A 20702-nucleotide genomic window follows, 5' to 3' on the forward strand; every position below is an offset into this window, starting at 1 on the left:
CAACATCGTTCTGTCGACCAAAACGTTGAAGGAGGCATCAATGTCGATGAGGACATACTAAACGAGTAACATTCTCGACAACTCTCCTCTTCTGAAGGTGGTCGCCAGCTCTGCTACATCATGGGTGTGGACTTCCCCCCTGCAAAATCGATTAAGGGTTCAGGATGAGGTTTTATGAGTTTATGAGATACGTCTAAACTTTAAAAAGTGGACTAAAAGAGTATGTCGGTTGAGCTGCCTCCATCCATCAGGACTTTCATGATGTCCCAATTGGTGATGCTAACCATAATCATCATTAGGTTGTCTTGCTCGGGATTGACCCCTGCAAAGTCGACATCGGTGAATGTTATTGGTGGGATTGATCTCCTCGAGCTCGCTGCAGAAATGTGGCTCACGCTTTTGATGGCACACAAGTGCCTCTTCCGAGTTGACTTGGTGCTACCCTGCCAGCGAAGCCACCTGCAATGGTGTTGATGACTCTGCGTCTCCCCCCCTTTCCCTGACTGTCGAGGTGCCGACTTGATCTAGCTTGGCATCGATTTGTTCTAGCCTGTGGTTGTGGGATTGTTGTCCTCGACCTCCATGATGACTTCCTTGGCCCTTGCCACGACCTCGGTAACTGCCTCTATTGTTGTTAGGGGTGTAGGTATAGTTGGCAAAGGCACCTTCCTGCATCAACTCCTTTATCTTGTCCTTCAAGGCCACGTACTCCTTTGTGGTATGACTGGAGTTTTGATGATATCAGCAAGTCTTCGTTATGTCGATCGAGTTGATCGACCTGGCTAGAGGCGGTAGGGATAAGATTTCCATGTTGAATGCTTCCTCTAGCAAACGTGCTCGAATGACGTTAAGCGGCTTGTAGTGTTGGTACTTTGGTGAATGGCTGGACTTTTTGAAAGATTTGTCCTAGATGGGCTTTGTTCTGTCCTTGTTGTGGTCATCTTTTCTCTGCTTCGTCGAGCGTACCTAGTTGTGAAAGACGAATAACTCCTCCATTTGGATGTATCTCGTGGCCCGTGCTCGAAGCTTGTCCAAATCCTTTGGCTGCTTTTGACAAAGGCTGTCGGCGAATGACCCTAGCTTAAGCATCGTGATCATAGAATGTAGCGCAACACCAAGGTCGAGGTCTTTTATTCAAATGGAGATGGCGGTGTACCGCTTCATGAATGACTATAGGGACTTGACATTAAGCTGGCAAAGGTTGATCAAAGTGACAGATGTGGTGTGGTGAGGGCAACTGGTTGTATATTATGCTCCGAAGCGCTAGGCTAAGGTGAAGAAAGAGTTAATGAATCTTGGGGGAAGGCGTTTGTACCACATTAGTGTCAGTCATTTGAGGGAGGTGGGAAAGACCATGCATATCACCACGTCATCGTTGGAGTACAAGTTGACTTGCATGGTGAATGCGTCTAAGTGTTCATCCAGATCTGAGGTACCGTCATATCATTCAATGTTCAAGGGTTTCTAGGTGGTGGGTAGGGGAGTATCCATGACATCGTCCACAAAGGGTGCCAATGAATGACGTCATTATGGATGTTGAGTGATCTAAGTCGAGAGTGGATTGGAGGTTTCTTGTGGTAATTGTAGGAGGAGAGTTAAGTGTTACTTTCCTAGGTATGTATCTTAGCATGGGTGGGTGGATGGTGGGGATGGAGAGCGAGGTGGAGATGGTGGTGGTGGGAGTAAGGGATGTGGGTGTTGGATTGTAAACTGGGCTCTAAGATTTGCGTTCTCCTCCTTTAATCGTCGCATGTCTACCTCATGTTGTTGCCTCGAGGCCTCCAAATCGACCTCTATTTTCTTTTGTAACTACTTAATTTGTTCTCGAATTTCCCATATTGTTGATGTCTCGGCTCATGTGGATTGCGTAGATGAACTGGGATCACCTCTCCTTGTTGCAACCATTTTGCAGTTGTAGGACATTTTTCCTTTACCCCATGGTGGACGCCAAATATTCTTGCTGAGTTCTGATGAGGTCCGACCAAGCTATCTGGTCTTCTTTTTCTCAGTGGAATCTTCGATCTCTGATGTTGAATTGGAGGGAGGTACCTGCAAAAAGGGGCTCCGACGAGCAAGTAAGTGATGTTCTGAGATGTTTATGTGTCTATATGTGGGATTAGTAAAATGTACTTGGTGGTCTTGGGCTTAGCTTTATATATACATGTTCGATTTTGGGGAAGTTACGCTTTTTCAGGGGCCGCATTGGGCCACCGACCAATTACTTAAGGGGGGCATATCGATCGTGTAGACTAATTGCTCAGGTGTCGTGAGAAGCCAAGTGCTACCACAATCCGAGTATGGACCAAGTTTCTCGGGCCATATAGTACATAAACTAATTTAACTCAAATATGCTTTTATTGTTTATGGAAAGAAAATCCCTACTATATTCTTTCGTTATTAGCCCTCAAAGAAAAGATAGATCAACTTTGATGTGAAGAGAACAATGTGATTCATATTGGTTATCTTTGGTAAAACTAACTGAAAAACTAATTGAAAATTAGAAAGTTAGTTGTGAGTTGAAAACTGGAAAAATAATTTATTAAATTATAAATGTTTGATAAAATTAGTTGTTGAAGTATGTGAAAAGTGTAAAATGATATAAGTAATAAAATTATTATTTGTTTAAAAAGGATAATCAAGAATTTAGATAAATATATTGAGAATAAAAATGAAAAAATATAAAAAAAACTACAAGTTAGCGTTTTAAAAAATGATACTTCAAGTAACGATTCAAAAAACGTTAGAAGCTACTTAAAAAAACTTGTTTACGAATAGTCAAACAAACTTTTTAGCTAATAAGAAAAGCTAAAAATTAACTGAAATGATTCATGGCACAGTTATTACATGAGGATGATTAATAAGAAAGTCTCTAAAGATATTTACATATTAACATCATTGTTTGCTTTTTTTAGAGTTTAATTTTAATAAATAGTTTAATGGTTATACACTAATAATGTAAAATATTTTTATAGTGTCGTTCCAATTATAATTTGTCATTAATATGACTTTTAAAGTAATTATCATAAAAATTAAGAAACTTATCATACATGATACATTGTGATTGAATGATGATATAAAGTCTTTTATAATATTCCTATAAATTTTGTTTTCTTCTTTAATATATTATTGGTTTAAAGATATATATCGTCAAATATTAAGAAGTATTTTAAATATAAATTTTAAGTAGTTATTATAAAAATCATTTATTATATATATGATAATTCATGATGAGGTGATATTATAAAAAAATATTTACAGTACCATGTAAGAGAATGATATATGAGAATAATTTTTTTAAATAAAATATCATATTTTTTGGTGAATCTAAAATCTCCTCCATTATCATGATCTATTATTGATCTGTAACCATTTGATGATAAGTCACCTCATTTCTCTTTTGTAATAAAGGATCGGATATTTTGTTGCGTGTTTTTCTCTTAAAAATAATATTTATTATTAACTGAAATATGTTAGAAAAATCATAAAAATATGTAAATATACTCCACGTTAAATGAGTCTCCACTCAATGTTACAATTTTTAGTAAATTTTAATGAATAATAAAATAATGTTAAAAATGTATTATTAGTAACACTCATCAAATTTTAGAAGCAAAGACCTCTATCAACTACTCTTTTACAATCTAATGTTGAAACTTAGCTGAAATTACTAGTCAGTTAACTGCCTAACGGAGTTCTTAAATTAACCACCAGTTCACCACTATTGTTTGGACCATCCAAGACTGTTTGGAACTCCGTGGTCATAAGTTTGCTGATTCAACGTTTCCAATTCATATTTTTTTCCTAATAATCTTCGAGGACGGCATTTCTAACAAATTTAAATCAACATAAAATAAAAACCTACAAACCAAGCATTATTTATTCCAATTAGAAGTCAGTCAACAAAACCCCCTTTTAAATTATTAGCGAGAAGGCTTTCAACTTTATTGTAACAATTTAGTGAGAAAAGACTATAGTGTAAACTCAGCCACGTTTGGTATCATGATATGATACTAATTAACTTTCAAGCCTGACATAAGTAATTAGTATAGTTCATGCCTTCATGGCTTAAAAATTTCTCGTATTTCTCCATAGACGCAAAATCTCGGGACGAAAAAGGGTACATTCACAAATTACTTTTAAAGGGAGTATGATTAAATAATAAGTTAATTAATACCAACTTTTAGAATTTTATGTTTTTAGTGGAGTCTGAGAAACTTCAATTTTAGGTGATAAGATTAGGCTTGATTCAATTTCCACTTTTGTGTTTCAATTTCCCTACAATTTGGAACTATTACCATATGAACACTTTCACACCGCCAGGCACGACTTTCCCTTCTATTATTTGGCTCATCCATTATTCCATATTCACATGTAAACGTCCCTTACTTTAACACAATAGTATTAAAGTTCAAACTACCTTACCAAAAAAACCAAAATTGGCAAATCAATCCAGTGGTATTTTCTTTCTTAATTGTCCATCTGTTTTCCTCTATATTCCTTTAATAATTATAATTAATTAATTCATATTCCTATTTTATTGCTCTGGAACAACTTACCTAAACACACTATACCTGACCTATCTCAATTTGTTTAATCTCTCCATTTGCATAATTGCATCACACATGCTCTCACCGAAAAATCTTGCAACCAACCCTTTTGTGTGTTGACCCTGCTTCCACCGTTTATTTTCCTTCGTCCGCTTTATATATTTTTCTATTTTTAAAAAACCGAATTAATAAAAAAACAAGTACGAATGAATATGTCAAAAGTTAAGGTTGTCATCGAGATCATTCCAGCTTGTGCCGAGCTAGATTCTTGCTGAAGTGGATTTGTTCTTCTCCTGTCAGTATCTGTATTAAAGTTTCTTTCAAAACCACAAAATAGGGGCTACTTCAGATTTTTCTTATTGTACCTGGTTTGGTTCATACTGGTTCTGCAACCTCTGCTGGAAACCATAAGAGTAATAACAAAGGTGCCATCTTCTGTCTTTGTTATCCCCCTTTCTGTGTGTTTGACTTGTGTAGTTTTTTGCTTGATTAAGTAGAAGACCAATGTACTTTCTTTTCCTGCTTGTACCAGAATCTTCCTACTTCTTAGGCTTCAATTAGCTTCAAAGAGAGAAATTTTAGAAAGGAAAAAAAAGTATATCCTTTCATTTCTAGATGCCACAATGACTGATTGGAGAAATATTGGTTTCTTTATATGTGTTTTATCAATCTTTCCGCTTGTATGCTTCTGTGCCACCTTTGTTCCAGTAGATAATTATCTTATAGACTGTGGAGCAACTACGAGTACTTCAGTAGGTACACGCAATTTCATAGCAGATAACAAGGATCTCCTTTCCACACAAAAAGATATTGTTGCCACTACCTCCTCAAAATCAGCTACTTCTTCCTCTGATGATTCATCGCTCTATCAAACTGCAAGAGTCTTCACTGCTTCCTCGAAGTACACTTTTAAAATTAATCAAAAGGGGAGGCACTGGATCCGTCTCTATTTCCTTCCATTCGCTTATGAAAAGTACAATTTGCGTGCTGCAGATTTCACTGTTTCCACCCAAAACCATGTCCTTTTCAGAAGCCTCAACATGCAGAAAGATCCTGTGATGAAGGAGTACTCAGTGAATGTGACCTCCGACTCCCTTGTTCTTACCTTTGCCCCTTCAGGAAGTTCCATTGCTTTTGTGAATGCCATTGAAGTTGTTTCTGTCCCTGATGACCTAATTGTTGATGATGGTTTTGCCTTAGATCCATCAGTAACCTCTTCTGGGTTGGTGACACAAGCACTTGAGACAGTTTGGAGGGTTAACATGGGTGGTCCTACTGTGACCCCTATAAATGACACCCTTCAAAGAACTTGGGTTCCTGATCAAAGTTTCCTTTTGCAATCCAACCTTGCCTCATTTTCTTCCAATATTAAGGGTGTTAAGTATGAGAACCATGGGCAAGCAACAGAAAACACTGCTCCGCCTACCGTTTATGGGACTCTCACACAGATGAACTCGACCTATGATCCCCGTAATATTTTCAATGTAACATGGCAGTTTGATGTAAGTCCCGGATTTCAGTACCTTGTTCGACTTCACTTCTGTGATGTAGTCAGTAAAGCTCTCAATGAACTCTACTTCAATGCTTATGTTGACTCCAAACTGGCTGCTTCAAGTGCTGATCCCAGTACTACTAGCAATAATGCTTTGGGTGTTCCATACTATAGGGATCTGGTTACAGCCGTGGCTGTCAGCAAAACACTTCGTGTAAGTATTGGCCCTTCTGAGGTAAATAAGGAGTACCCTAATGCCATTTTGAATGGGTTGGAGATCATGAAAATGAACAATTCTATGGGCAGTCTTATCCCAGGAGCTGTGGCTATTACTTCTGGCTCAAGTTCTAAAAAAACTGGCATGATTGTGGGTGTGAGTGTTGGGGTAGTTGGTGCAGTTGTCTTGGCTGGAGTTTTCTTTGTACTGTGCAGGAAAAGAAGAAGGTTGGCACAAAGGCAGTCAAAGACATGGGTTCCTTTATCCATCAATGATGGAACTACTTTTCATACCATGGGAAGTAAATATTCTAACGGCACAACACTGAGTGCTGCTTCAAACTTTGAGTACCGAGTCCCTTTTGTGGCGGTTCAGGAGGCTACAAATAATTTTGATGAGAGTTGGGTTATTGGCATTGGTGGTTTTGGTAAAGTGTACAAGGGAGAGTTAAGTGATGGCACAAAAGTGGCAGTCAAGAGGGGGAATCCACGATCACAGCAGGGGCTTGCGGAGTTCCAAACTGAAATTGAAATGCTTTCTCAATTCCGTCATCGCCATCTAGTGTCTTTGATTGGTTATTGTGATGAAAGGAATGAAATGATCTTGATATATGAATATATGGAGAAGGGTACTCTCAAGGGTCATTTATATGGTTCAGGTCTGCCAAGCTTAAGCTGGAAGGAGAGGCTTGAGATATGCATTGGAGCAGCTAGAGGGCTTCATTACCTTCACACTGGCTATGCTAAAGCAGTTATTCACCGCGATGTGAAGTCTGCAAATATCCTACTTGATGAGAACCTGATGGCTAAAGTTGCTGATTTTGGATTATCAAAGACGGGGCCTGAAATTGACCAGACACATGTTAGCACAGCTGTTAAAGGTAGTTTTGGGTACCTTGATCCGGAGTATTTTAGGAGGCAACAACTAACAGAAAAGTCAGATGTATATTCATTTGGGGTAGTTCTGTTTGAAGTTCTTTGTGCAAGGCCTGTCATAGATCCAACACTTCCTAGAGAAATGGTAAACTTGGCAGAATGGGCGATGAAATGGCAGAAGAAAGGACAGTTGGAGCAAATCATAGATCAAACACTTGCAGGCAAAATAAGACCAGATTCTCTAAGGAAGTTTGGAGAAACTGCTGAGAAATGCTTGGCTGACTATGGTGTGGACAGGTCTTCTATGGGAGATGTCTTGTGGAATTTGGAGTATGCTCTCCAACTTCAAGAGGCCGTGGTTCAAGGTGATCCTGAAGAAAACAGCACCAATATGATTGGAGAACTCTCTCCACAAGTCAATAATTTCAACCAGGATGCAAGTGCTTCTGTTACACAATTTGCTGGCTCAAGCCTCGATGATCTGTCTGGTGTTTCTATGAGTAGGGTGTTCTCACAGTTGGTGAAGTCTGAGGGTAGATAGATGGTTCTGGATATCCTATCTTATAAATTTTGTGGGACAGTACTCTTCTGTTATAATTTTTGTTGTTTGTCTTCTGATCACTAGCTCTCTGCCCCGACTCGGAAGATTAGGCTCTTCATATCATAGATTTGTAAAGAAAGACTGAGTTAATGAAATATATATGTTTGCTTAATTGGTAATCAGAGAATCTACTTGTTAAAACTCTGGTTTCTCAGGTTCGAATTGAACTGTCTTGAAAAGCCAGTGTAAGTTGTGCAACTGCAACCGCTCAGGTGTACCTTATCAGCTGGAGAAAGAGCTGAATCAGCAAGTGTGGCAAAGTTCTCTGATTAAACTGCCATATAGAGTTAGGTTAGATGTTTTGGATTTGTATCTTTTATACTTTTTGTGACCCGAGAGGGTATTGTAGGAGTGGATTTTAGGCAATTTCCAAGCATGGTTTTTTATATTCTCAGTCATTTGTTACCTCTACTATATTTCTGATGTACTTGCTGTTAATACAAGCTACATGGTTTATCATATTTTCTGTCATTTATTTCCTCCAATTGATTTCTTATGTATTTGCTGTTAATACAAGCGCGGTTAGAATCTTTGTGCATTGGCACAAGGGATGCCAAGTCTGATGCAACAAGATAATACATAGGGAGTAACTTAATGGCACTATAGGAAAAAGCTGTAGTCTGCATAATAATAAAGCTTGTTATTGTTTCCCTCCTTAATATTGCTATGCCCAACACCAAAAGAACATATTGTTACCACAACCAATCCCGAGCCATGTGTCTAACCACCCCAATCCTTTGAGTTTGTGGATACCTTATTCCAGTTTTCAAATCTCTGAGAAAATATTTTTAGTTTTTATTTTATTAATAATTATAAAAATATCACCTCTTTTTTTATCAGTCACCTCATTTTTACTTTGCTTTATATTCTTAAATATTTATGTAGGAATCAATAAAAATAATAGAAAAACTCATGAAAATAAAAAAATACTTTCACTTCATAATTGTTAGCGAAAACAAAAAAATTCCTTTTTCAAACTAAATAGGCTTATGCTTTCATTTTTTATTTTACTAACAGAAAAAGTATTTTAATCTTATTTTTTTCTTTATTTTAAAATTTTTATGAGTACTGAACCCTATAAAGACTTGGTTAATCTTAGAAAATATTTTGTTTTTATTTTATTTTTTACAAATAATTTTAAAAATTTACTATATTTTTATTTTAACTGTTTATACCAAAAGTTGCAAAAACAATATTTTGTCATCTTTTTTTTTCGTTTATATTATAATTTTTAAAATAAAAAATAAAAACATCACTTTTATCATTATTCATAAAAAAATCACAATTCAAACAAATCTAAAATGTTGTTTTCACCATTTTATATATAAATTTTAAAAAAGTTAATATAAAAATATGATAACATTGTTTATAAGGTTTTTTTTTTAAATTGTCTCACATAGTCTCTAAAAAAATTGCCTCACAAAAAATGAATGATAAGATGAGAAGTATATAAAGATAAAATGATCCGTGAACTTAATATTTTGTAGTTTTGAAATAAAATTGTAACATTGAGTTCACTATTACTAAACAAATTTATTTACTAAATACTCAAATAAATTTTTCAACTAGTAAAAAACTTTAAAATTAGTTAAAATGTTTTGTCAAACATAATCATAATTATGTATTTGTTATTTTTGTGATAACAGTTATTATGATTTAAAATAAAAATTAATTTCAATTTTACGTGTATAAATAGTAAATATTTTTATAAAAAATATTACTTATTAAAAACTAGGCTTTTAAACAATTACAAAGAAATGTTTTTTTAGCTCTACTTAATAGGTTTCTAATCCATTTCTACATAGATTTTTGGATCTTTATTGTGCATGAGACTTAATTAAAGATTTAAAAGTATTTTTAGAGATCAAAATCACAATACATGTTAAATTCAAAAAGTTAATTTTTTAATATGTGATAATCAAGTGGATGATAAGGAACATAGGTCACTTTATTATTGAAAGTGTCAATATAGGCCTATTCGTTTGATGGAACTACTTCTCATACCATGGAAAGTGTCAATATAGGCCTATTCGTTTGAAAGTGTCAACATAAGTCACTTTATTATAGCACAAAGGCAGTCAAAGACATGGGTTCCTTTATCCATCAAATGATGGAACTACTTCTCATACCATGGGAAGTAAATATTCTAATGGCACAACACTGAGTGCTGCTTCAAACTTTGAGTACCATGTCCCTTTTGTGGCGGTTCAGGAGGCTAGAAATAATTTTGATGAGTTGGGTTATTGGCATTGGTGGTTTTGGTATAGTGTACAAGGGAGAGTTAAGTGATGGCACAAAAGTGGCAGTCGAGAGGGGGAATCCACGGTCATAGCAGGGGCTTGCGGAATTCTGAACTGAAACTGAAATGCTTTCTCAGTTCCGTCGTCGCCATCTGGTGCCTTTGATTGGTTATTGCAATGAAAGGAATGAAGTGATCTTCATATATGAATATATGGAGAAGGGAACTCTCAAGGGTCATTTATATGGTTCAGGTCTGCCAAGCTTAAGCTGGAAGGAGAGGCTTGAGATATGCATTGGAGCAGCTAGAGGGCTTCATTACCTTCACACTGGCTATGCTAAAGCAGTTATTCACTGCGATATGAAGTTTGCAAATATCCTACTTGATGAGAACCTAATGGTTAAAGTTACTGATTTTGGATTATCAAAGACGGGGCCTGAAATCGACCAAACACATGTTAGCACCACCGTCAAAAGTAGTTTTGGGTACCTTGATCTGAAGTATTTGAGGAGGCAACAACTAACAGAAAAGTTAGATGTGTATTCATTTGGATAGTTCTGTTTGAAGTTATTTGTGCAAGGCCTGTCATAGATCCAACACTTCCTAGAGAAATGGTAAACTTGGCGGAATAGGCGATGAAATGGCAGAAGAAAGGACAGTTGGAGCAAATCATAGATCAAACGCTTGCAGGCAAAATAAGACCAAATTCTCTAAGGAAGTTTGGAGAAACTGCTGAGAAATGCTTGGCTGACTATGGTGTGGACAGGCCTTCTATGGGAGATGTCTTGTGGAATATGCTCTCCAACTTCAAGAGGTCATGGTTCAAGGTGATCCTGAAGAAAACAACACCAATATGATTGGTGAACTCTCTCCACAGGTCAATAATTTCAACTAGGATGCAAGTGCCTCTGTTACACAATTTGCTGGCTCAAGCCTCGATGATCTGTGAGGGTGGATAGATGGTTCTGGATATCCTATCTTATAAATTCCCTGTGACAATATCTTCTGTTATAATTTTTGTTGTTTGTCTTCTGATCACTAGCTCCCTACCACGACTTCGAAGATTAGGCTCGTCGTATCATAGATTTGTAAAGAAAGATTGAGTTAATGAAACATGTATGTTTGCTTAATTGGTAATCAGAGAATCATCTTGTTAAAAACTCTGGCTTCTCAGGTTCGAATTGAACTGTCTTGAAAAGCCAGTGTAAGTTGTGCAACTGTAACTGCTCAGGTGTACCCTATTAGCTGGAGAAAGAGCTGAATCAGCAAGTGCGGCAAACTTCTCTGATTAAATTGCCATATAGAGTTGGGTTAGATGTTTTGGATTTGTATCTTTTATACTTTTTGTGACCAGAGAGGGTATTGTAGGACTGGATCTTAGGAAGGGAGAAAGAGTGAAAAAAGGGTGTGCATTCAATGCAAGCAATACATACTTCAACGTTCACATCCATGGAGAATGAGAACAAGTGAAAAATTTTATCCATCATGAGACAACGGACACTTAAATATGAGACATATATGTGTGTGTGACATTGCTGTAATTTTGCTCGAAATTTTCGTAAACCATATCTTCGACCTTTAACATTCCCTCCCGTGTTTTGTTTTTTCAGAAAAAAGAAAAAGGAGGGAGAGAAAAAAAAACACATACTTCATAGTACATAGTACAGTATAAAGCAGCAGAACATAAAAAATAAAAAGTAAAAACCATGTGAGATTGGACTAGAAATCATGAAGCACATCAAACTTGGCAGAGCAGGGTAGAAAGCTCTGAAAGATTGAGAACGCAGCATAAGTGACATCCGTGGCCCTCATGAGAACCTTATACTTGTTCTTCAAATTTAATTTATTTCTGACACAAACGACCTTCTCCTTCAGTTTATCGAAACACTTGAGGGTCTTCTCAGTGACACCCACTTTCTTCTCCCTTGAGAATTTGTAACTCCTTAAGTACATTTGCCGACACGAGAATCTATCAACTACCTCGGATTCTGGCCATTTGTTGAGGTTTACGAAGGTTGGCCTAAGGGGAAGATGTCTGTCCTTCACACAATCTAATGCAAACAGAGGCCATAAGTTTCATGGGTTTTGGAAAAGATTAATTCCACAGCACAGCATAACACTAACTTGAAGCTTACTATAAAATTTTCAGTCCGAAGAAACAATATTGTGCAATAGTTTTGTATAAGATAAGTGCGTGGGGATGTGACAGAATCAGTGTTTAATTTATCCAACGGGATATGATATTCCTTGTGAATCTGTCACTTGAAATAATCTTTTAATACTATGAGTGGTCCTATTCTGTATATAGCTTATATCCTAACGCATTAAGATATGATATTGCTTGTTCAAGGCGTTCATAATCGTTTTCTGATTTCGTGTAAGCTTTTAATGTTCTCATCAAATTCTTCCTCATCAATTTGATTTTTACAAATCAAATTTTGCAATCAAGAAACAGTTTTGTGATTTTGCAAAGAATAAATTTAAGGCAAAATTTAATCTGATAAAATAATATATGAATGTAAAATAACCGCAAAAGGGATATTAGATTACTATAATTTTCATCTTAGAACATACGTCATGCTTCCATATTCGTGCCCCACTTTGGATTTAGAAGTTGCAAGCACACGACCAAATCCAACTGGGCCAAAATTAACCATACTTTAATTGCATTAGGCTTGATTGTGTACAGCTCATAATTGTACAAATAAATAGGCTACAAAAGGTGAAGAAAAAGAGGTCCAACGCACAGGCAGCCCAACGCATTAAATTGGCCATTTTCTGCACATGAATGATAATAAACAATGGTGACTAATTCTATTTGCAATACTTTTTTCTCTTCATTTTGCACTTGCTTTTTATTTCAAGTTTTTCTATACAAAATAAAAAAATAAAAAAGTTCACATAACAGGTTCCAAAATACTTACATGAAAAGATGCAGAAAGAAAAAATGAATGCAAACATTATTAACCACAAAACAATTTAGCACGCATCCCTCCCCTGCAACTTAGAACTAAACATGTAGCTGAATGTCATTCAAAACCAGCAATAACGTGAATGCGCAATGCTTCAATGTTGTATGCTATAGTTTCCACTTTTCACAAGGAAGACAATTTTCACAAGGAAGAACAGGAAGAAATATTTTGAGAAAAAGCAAAACATAATTAACTTAAATAGAAACTATAAATTGATTTACGAAACGATTTTTAAAAGCCAAAATAATTCTACATTTCAACGGAGTAGTTACATCACATAATTGACACCAACAAGTAAGCATAAAATTGCTCCTAATTTTCCCCATTCACTACAAACACCACCATAAAAAATAAAAAAAAACTACCCCAATCCATGCCTCGTTTGTTTTTCTTGACAGCAAGACTTTTCCCTGGCGAGGAAAATCAAGCAAAAACCCTAACCACCAAATCCGTAGAGGGTCCTTCCCTGCCTCTTAAGCGCATAAACAACGTCCATAGCCGTAACGGTCTTCCTCCTAGCGTGCTCCGTGTAAGTAACGGCGTCACGGATGACATTCTCCAAGAAGATCTTGAGAACACCGCGAGTCTCCTCGTAGATCAAACCGCTGATACGCTTCACGCCACCCCTGCGAGCCAAACGACGAATCGCTGGCTTCGTAATTCCCTGAATGTTGTCGCGGAGCACCTTACGATGTCGTTTTGCTCCTCCTTTTCCCAATCCCTTTCCTCCCTTTCCACGCCCAGACATCTTGCTGCTGCTTAAAACCTCGACTGAATCGAATCGAATCGAATCAAAATCTACACACAAACCAAACAATTACTAATCTTTAGTAAACGGAAATAAAAAAAAATTGTGGTGGTGGAAATGATTTTCGATACGAGAAATTAATTTACCTGTGTTAGTGTTGTGATAGGATTCAGGTTCGGATGCGGATGCCTTTTATAGGAAGGCAAGGGCATTGTGTCGATCCGTGTACCGGTTTTTCAAGCGCGTTCTGGACCGTTGATTTGGTTGCTATGTACGATGGAGATGGGAGAAGAGACTTCATTTGGATCGGTGACGTGGCTTGAGCCGTTAAATGAAAAAGTGAATTTTGTGTTGGCGGGTTCGGTCCCGCGGTTAATCTTTTTTCGGGCATGGATTGGGTGCCGCCAATGTTTTACTATAATCAAATATCAATTTTCCGTGTAAAGAAAATTATTTATCATATGAATTTTATGAGAACGCGCGGGTGAATTATGAAACTAGATATAAATTTGTTAAAAATTTTGACATTTAACATTTGCAAATATTATTATTATTAATATTATTTGCATTCTTCTTCTGTTTTTTTTTTATTATTATTATTCCATGCTCATGCGCTACCTATCAATGCTTTTGTTGCAGGTTTAAGCTTTCTGTTCTCCATCAATGCATTTACAGCGTCTGAAGGTCTAATTTTTATTAATTTAGCTTAAACAATTATCCAGTTCCTATAAAATAAAGTTGTTATTGTTTCGATCTTCTTAATTTGATTTTGCAATAAGGAGAAAAATGTGTTGGTTTGAGTGACAGGAAACGACTTAAATCCCTTGTGTAGGGTGGGTGATATTGAGTTTGACATTGATATTTTTTTTAAACGTAGGGTACCCTCAATTAGTACTAATTTATGAGATATTGAAATTTATCTAATGGACTAATCTCTTCTACAAAATATGCATGACATTGAATCTCTTGATTATTACACATGTTTAACAGATAAAATTATATGATATTGGATAACCATACCATCTAATCATAAATATATGTATTTGATTGTGAATGTATTCATTTTCTTCCTATATATACAAATTTAAATTTTGTCCAATGCATTTTTACTTTATGACTCACTCGACCTCATTCGTTGAATGATTTTGTTAGATTATTTTTTTCACCACATCTCCAACTAATTTTAAGCATTGACATGAAGTAATAGTATTCCATATAATTTTAGGTATTCTATAAATAATGTTTTTTCCTCAAACAAAGCTTTCTAACTAAAAATTAGACGTGAAATTCACAATATAAAACAAAACTTCCAATAGAAACAGAGAGAAGAAGATTTTGACAGATATTTTGCCAAGATCAGTTTCATTGTCAGTTACTCATAAGAGCAAGTGAAAGTAGCTTTCGGAAATCCTGGACCACATCCAAAGGTAGCCAATAAGTAGGAACTATTTTGTTTTTACTTAGCCACTATATAGTAGGAGGTTGTTGATACCCTATCCTAACACCACGTTGCTGTTCCAATAAGTTTCCCTTGAATATCATTAAAGCTTGCCTTTTAATGGAACATTTAGTCACTTTATGTAATTTCGCAAATCAAGTCTCTCTCTCTCTTTTTTTTTAAATTATTATGAGTCTTTTTATTTTTCAATTGTATAATTTTCATCGTCTAAGTAGTATATATTATTAACTTAATTGCTAACAATACATTCTCACACATTTCTTATGAGTTAAAGTTTATTGAAATTACAGAGTCATGGATGAAATTCATTAAACAAAAAAAAAAATGAGATTTACACAATTTTCAACAAAACCATGTGTTGCTTACATTTAGACTCACGTGATAGATACTCCATGTTAATTCTAATATGGCCTGGACACAAGTGAAGTATATAAGGGCACCTTGGGCTGGGCAATTTCTGGCACAACACCCAAATTGCAATTCCATATATTGGTCTCTTGGCACAATGTTGTCGATTTTCCGGCAATACACGTTCGACGACTCGTTCTCGCAAGTGTTTGTGTCGGCGAAATTCCTGAAGGAGTACCAGATCGCTCTGACCTTCGCCAGCGACTACGACGACGAGGGTGCCCCCACCAACGGCGTTTTCCGACCGACCTGGGACCTGAGCAAGGTCACCCCCGAATCCATCGCGCGCTTCAAGGACAAGAACCCCAACGTTGACATCAAAGTCTTCATCAGCATCGGCAACCGCGGCACCCAACACCCCTTCAAACCCTTAAACAACAAAACCTGGATCGACAACGCCACCGAGTCCCTCACGCACCTCATCAAGAACGAAGACTACAACCTCCACGTGGACGGCATCGACGTGCTTTACGAGCACATCGATGCCTCCCCCGGTGACTTTATCGAGTGCGTGGGACAGCTCATAAGGAACCTCAAAGAAAAGGGCGTAGTGAGCGAGGCTTCTATTTCTCCCTCGTTTGCTCTGAACGAAGAATATTATCCCTTGTTGTACAGCGCTGTGTCCTTCTTCGTTGACTGGGTCGATTACCAGTTCCAAAGCGAGCTCAAACCAGTGTTCGACCCAACCACGTTGGTGAAGCGCTACAATGAACTAACCAAGCTTTATCCCAGAAGAAAACTCTTTGCTGGCTACAGCGCCGAGAACGAGGACTGGGCCACTCTGTCGCCGATCGTCTTCTTTCTCGGTGGCATGGACATTCTCAAGAAGAGAAAGGCTCCTGGAGTTTCCATTCATTACCATAATTACTATGCAGATGCTCCCAATAAGGACTGATTTCATTCACTCTGCTACTATCATCTTAATTGCCTTACTCCATCATATATATATATAAATTGTGTTTCTTATATTATTTACTTTCATGTAAGACCCCATCCAGGGTAATCGAATCAGTTCCATATATATTTATAAAAATAAATTGTATCGTGCGTAATATGGTATGTATATATATATATATATATACAATTAATTCTTGTTCTTTTAATTTGTTTTTTTCTTTTTATATACAATGAAACAAGTTTTTATATATCACTTAATGTTAATAAAACATGCTTGTCATCATTGTAGATTAAACAGACCAATCCACATTCCGCAATCCATAAGCACGTGATGACACAACTTTGCAGCCAGCAAAAATTATAACTCGAATTAAGTTGAAGTTTGAAAGAAAGAGAGGAAGAGAATAAGAAAGATAGAGATGATGTAATGGCGGAATGTGGATTGGTCTGTTTAATCTACAATGATGACAATCTGTACACTTCATATATTAATTGTCTCTGCAACCAATATCTCTATATATTGTAACACGAATTAATTATATGTTTAGTTTAAAGAACACTATAATAGCAATCCATCAAGGAAATATTAATACTATATTTGAATCGATAAAAAGGAATACAATAAAATAATAATATCCGATTCTGTTGTTTGGATGATTTAAAATAAATTAAAACATTTTTCATTTCTATATTCTATCCAATAGTTTTTTTCTTTTTGTCTTTCTAATTTAAGATATGAAACGAAGTAATCTTTTTTATCCTGAAAATAGTTAAATAACAGTGATTCATACTAAAAATATCAGAATAAGTTGGATTGGAGCCTAAATCAAGAATGTAGTAAACAAACCCTAAGCCTGCAAATGTAGAAATAAACGTCATTAGTAAATCTTGAGAGAATGGAAATTACCATTGCGCATTAGAAACACCATCTCCTATCAGTACGCAAACTCGCTTATATAATTAGTAAATCTCTACGGGTCCTTCACATGTCCCTCTCTTCGATAGACCAATGAAACTGTAATTTTGCCTGAAAAATGCCAAATGACATAAAACGTCTTTTGCGTAAAACGACTGAAAAAAGAAAAAAAAAATAGCAATGAACTTTGTCAGGTAACTATTTACTACTTTTTTTTTTACCAATTCAATTATAACTATTATGAAATATGTAATTGGTTTCTTTTACCACTTCAATAATATTCATATATTTTGACGTTCATGTTGATTTGGGTTAAGAAATACTTTCAAAGGTTTAAAAGTTAGAAAATGATTTAAAAATTGATAAAATTTAAATGATTTCATAGAATGTAAAATTAGAATTTGAAGAAGTTTCTGATGTTTTGGTTTGTAAGTTTTGAGAAGAGTTTTTTTAAGAAATTAATCATTGTTTACAGTTTAGGACTTTCTGTAGAGTTTAGACCATTAATCTAATTCAACATTCATAATTTATTTCATTGGGTGCTCACTTCTTTAACCGATAAAAAAGAAGGAGGTATAAATAAAAAAAAACCACTAGTAACATAGAAAGAGTAAAATAGTACTCTTTAAGTCTTAATGGGCAACCACTGCTTTGTCCATGTATAGGTCCACTTGGAGGAGAAAATGGTGTTGCGTCCCAAACGAAAATACCCAGTGAACTGCTAGGGGTGTCCAGCAGTTTTGCTGGTACACCCAACATAACAAGGAAATGTCGTTTTTGCCTTTTCATAAGTCTAATACGGATTGCTAATCCATAGAAAACGAACCTATGACTTTCGCGTTATTAATACTACCCATCTTCTTCCTCCGTGCAGTCACCATCGTCGCCTCTGTTTTCCATACCAACTCTGCCACCATGCTCTGCACCATGCAACCAAGTCTCGCACCATTATCAACTCCGCCTTCCAGGCTGACTGGGCCTCCATGCCCTGTGCCAATGCAACAAAACCAATCACCCATGCTTGCTCCCCACCTTGCTGCCAACAGCAAGCACCACGTGACCCACGCGTCGTCCTGCATCTTCAACCAGCTCGATCACGCTCGTGCCCCACGCGCCGTCCTCCATCTTGAACCAACTCGACCACGCTCGTGTTGTTATTTCCCTCGACAACCTCTTAAGTGTTGTTGTTCATTATGGTCGTGCAACGGCTCCACATGACAATCTTTTGGAACATATAGACATGGCACTGTTTGAGATGGTAGTTGAGTCCTATGGGTCTGCCATGGTCGCACGCAAATGCCAACTAGTTGCCTTTGCACTATGCACAACTGCGAAACCAGGTGCATTTCACCGGAATAGACCTTGGGATCTCGGTATTGCTTTTAGAAGCCATGATTTGAAAATCCAACACCTTGAGGACAAGGTGTTTTTGATGAGACAATTAATGTTAGGAGGGACAAAACAAACCATCAAAAGCACCACTAAGGGCACAAACCCCTTGGTGGTTTCCCTTTAACAGAATCCATTAGAAGGTGTTGAGCTATCAGGAGGATACTGGTTCACAGGGAGTATGTTGTTGGCATGTTGCTTCCCATTGTGCAACACTTCATAGTAATGACCTTTTGTTTTCGTAGCAGCACCCTTGGCTAGTGCCTCTATATAAGGGATGCTTAGTATGTAATAGAGGACAGCAGAAAAACAATACAAGTTTTCTTCCTTATTCTTTTCTCTTATGGAGGTTCCTAGCCCTCAAAGCTAGGCTGTTCTTTTCCGTGCTTCTGTGCATAACAATAAACCTATCCTTTTCCCTTATGAAACCAAATCATGTTAATATGGGTTATGTTGAATGGTACTGGTATTATTTTGTTGCCTTCCCACTATCATGTATCTCACCACAACCACAAGTCGCCTACCAAAGTTGATATTTCCTCCTGCTTTTCGTGTCCACTTAGAGTTTTGAACTTTCTTGGTAGGAGAATAAATACCGCTAATCAACCAAATTTGTTAGGGATGTTTGAAAAATTAACTCCATCCAAAATTCCAAATTAACTCAAACTTTTTTCATTAAATCGATTTAATTAGACGCATTATTTCTTCAAATCTAATAAGGTCTCACTCCTTATGAAATTGAGTTGGTAGGAGTTTTGGTTGTTCTGTTTGGGAGGGAGTGGACGACAATCTTAGTAATTTGTCTTCGAAGGTAAAGCATCCCAAATCTTAATTATCCCGCTCTCAATCATTTTAACGAGAATTCTTTTCTAAATGAAGTCACTTGAGAGTGAATATTGATATTACAAATCTACAATCTAAGCATAACCACTTTTCGATCCGAAAGATATTTTTGTGTTTAATGTTTTGTTTTGTTTTTCAATAGATATCAAGGCTACTTGCATAAGTACAACATAGGATGCTAAAAAAAACGCTATAATAGTGTACAACATATATTAAGCATCAACAATGATAAATCAGAAGAATGACCCAACCGGATGTAACACCCGAATGATTAGATTTCTTTGAGGCCATTTTAGAACCTAAAGGCCCAAAGCCCTCTTTGGGGGGTTGCTATTTGCCCAACAACATTATGTTTGGCCCCTACCAACATTCTTAAATTCCATAGATATAATTTTCCAAAATTTTGTTGTGTAATGTACAACAGAATCATGATTTCATTGTACTCTTTGTTTACACCCCCACTAGTTTAGTGGAAGTGTAGTTCCGTTGTGTAGTTGGGTGTGTGGAAAAAAATGAATAACGGAAACACGATTTTGTCATGCAAGTGGGGACCAATTAAGAAAGTATGATTCTATTGGATATTTTTTTATGAAAAAAAAACACAATGAAAGTATGAATTCTCTGCATAAATTGTTACACAATGAATCACTATTCTATTGTGGTTTGCTATAAAGGGTGGGGTGAGTTCCAATATGGGAGGAAAGAAGCAAAAAGACATTTTGGTATTTGCGCATTCATAATAGAGGCCAAAAGCAATTTTGGAGGTGTGAATATCAATTCCCCAGTCTTTGCTCAAATAGCTGTGATAAAGGCCCATTTTTTTTTTTTTTAAAATAACTTTTCTTACTAGGCGGAATGCATGGGCTCATGGACTTTTCAACCCAAAGCTGAATTGTGTGAAATTTGTCAGTGGAGTATTCTTTTTGGGGGGTCACGCGTGTGATAATTTTTTAATGATAATACTAAATAATTTGATATTATGTCAATAAAAAAAATCACATTAAGTGTTTTAGTCGAAAATGTTCACATTGGTATATTAATGTGCCATCAAATAATTTCTTATAATTTTTTAATTAGTCTGTCAAAAATATAAAATTTT

General features: G+C 36.3%; 4 protein-coding genes and 1 pseudogene across 5 annotated transcripts; 4 read left to right on the forward strand and 1 right to left on the reverse strand.

Moving 5' to 3' along the window:
- Positions 1–4647: 4647 nt before the first annotated feature.
- Positions 4648–8191, forward strand: LOC100305416 (protein kinase). Of its 2 annotated transcripts, XM_026125575.2 has the most exons (2): positions 4648–4972; positions 5080–8191. In XM_026125575.2, exon 2 carries the CDS (start codon positions 5171–5173, stop codon positions 7670–7672), a length of 2502 nt encoding a protein of 833 aa, XP_025981360.1. In that variant the 5' UTR covers positions 4648–4972; positions 5080–5170; the 3' UTR covers positions 7673–8191. The 2 variants fall into 2 exon arrangements, with proteins under 2 accessions (XP_025981360.1, NP_001235070.1); NM_001248141.1 differs by lacking the exon at positions 4648–4972 and having other exon boundaries at positions 5171–7672.
- A 1463-nt stretch (positions 8192–9654) lies between these two features.
- LOC100792049 (receptor-like protein kinase HERK 1) lies at positions 9655–11241 on the forward strand (annotated as a pseudogene).
- Positions 11242–13171: 1930 nt separating this feature from the next.
- On the reverse strand, positions 13172–13915 carry LOC100793106 (histone H4). The gene is made up of 2 exons (XM_006597239.4): positions 13838–13915; positions 13172–13741 (listed from the first exon to the last, which is right to left on the reverse strand). Exon 2 carries the CDS (start codon positions 13689–13691, stop codon positions 13380–13382), a length of 312 nt encoding a protein of 103 aa, XP_006597302.1. The 5' UTR covers positions 13692–13741; positions 13838–13915; the 3' UTR covers positions 13172–13379.
- A 1513-nt stretch (positions 13916–15428) lies between these two features.
- Positions 15429–16524, forward strand: LOC100776259 (ruBisCO-associated protein). The gene has a single exon (XM_003547449.5). It carries the CDS (start codon positions 15557–15559, stop codon positions 16451–16453), a length of 897 nt encoding a protein of 298 aa, XP_003547497.2. The 5' UTR covers positions 15429–15556; the 3' UTR covers positions 16454–16524.
- A 1675-nt stretch (positions 16525–18199) lies between these two features.
- On the forward strand, positions 18200–18887 carry LOC112999550 (uncharacterized). The gene is made up of 2 exons (XM_026125750.1): positions 18200–18426; positions 18473–18887. Exons 1-2 carry the CDS (start codon positions 18200–18202, stop codon positions 18885–18887), a joined length of 642 nt encoding a protein of 213 aa, XP_025981535.1.
- The last annotated feature ends 1815 nt before the right edge of the window (positions 18888–20702 follow it).

The sequence above is a fragment of the Glycine max genome, chromosome 15 (assembly GCF_000004515.6).
Source record: "Glycine max cultivar Williams 82 chromosome 15, Glycine_max_v4.0, whole genome shotgun sequence".
Classification (NCBI taxonomy): Eukaryota; Viridiplantae; Streptophyta; class Magnoliopsida; order Fabales; family Fabaceae; genus Glycine; species Glycine max.

Bases quoted from the DNA above. Each gene is read 5' to 3' on its own strand.
- LOC100305416 (XM_026125575.2), top strand. From the start codon at position 5,171: ATGACTGATTGGAGAAATATTGGTTTCTTTATATGTGTTTTATCAATC.
- LOC100793106 (XM_006597239.4), bottom strand. From the start codon at position 13,691: ATGTCTGGGCGTGGAAAGGGAGGAAAGGGATTGGGAAAAGGAGGAGCA.
- LOC100776259 (XM_003547449.5), top strand. From the start codon at position 15,557: ATGGCCTGGACACAAGTGAAGTATATAAGGGCACCTTGGGCTGGGCAA.
- LOC112999550 (XM_026125750.1), top strand. From the start codon at position 18,200: ATGACTTTCGCGTTATTAATACTACCCATCTTCTTCCTCCGTGCAGTC. The intron at 18,427-18,472 runs CGTGACCCACGC...CTCGATCACGCT, and splicing joins GCTGCCAACAGCAAGCACCA to CGTGCCCCACGCGCCGTCCT.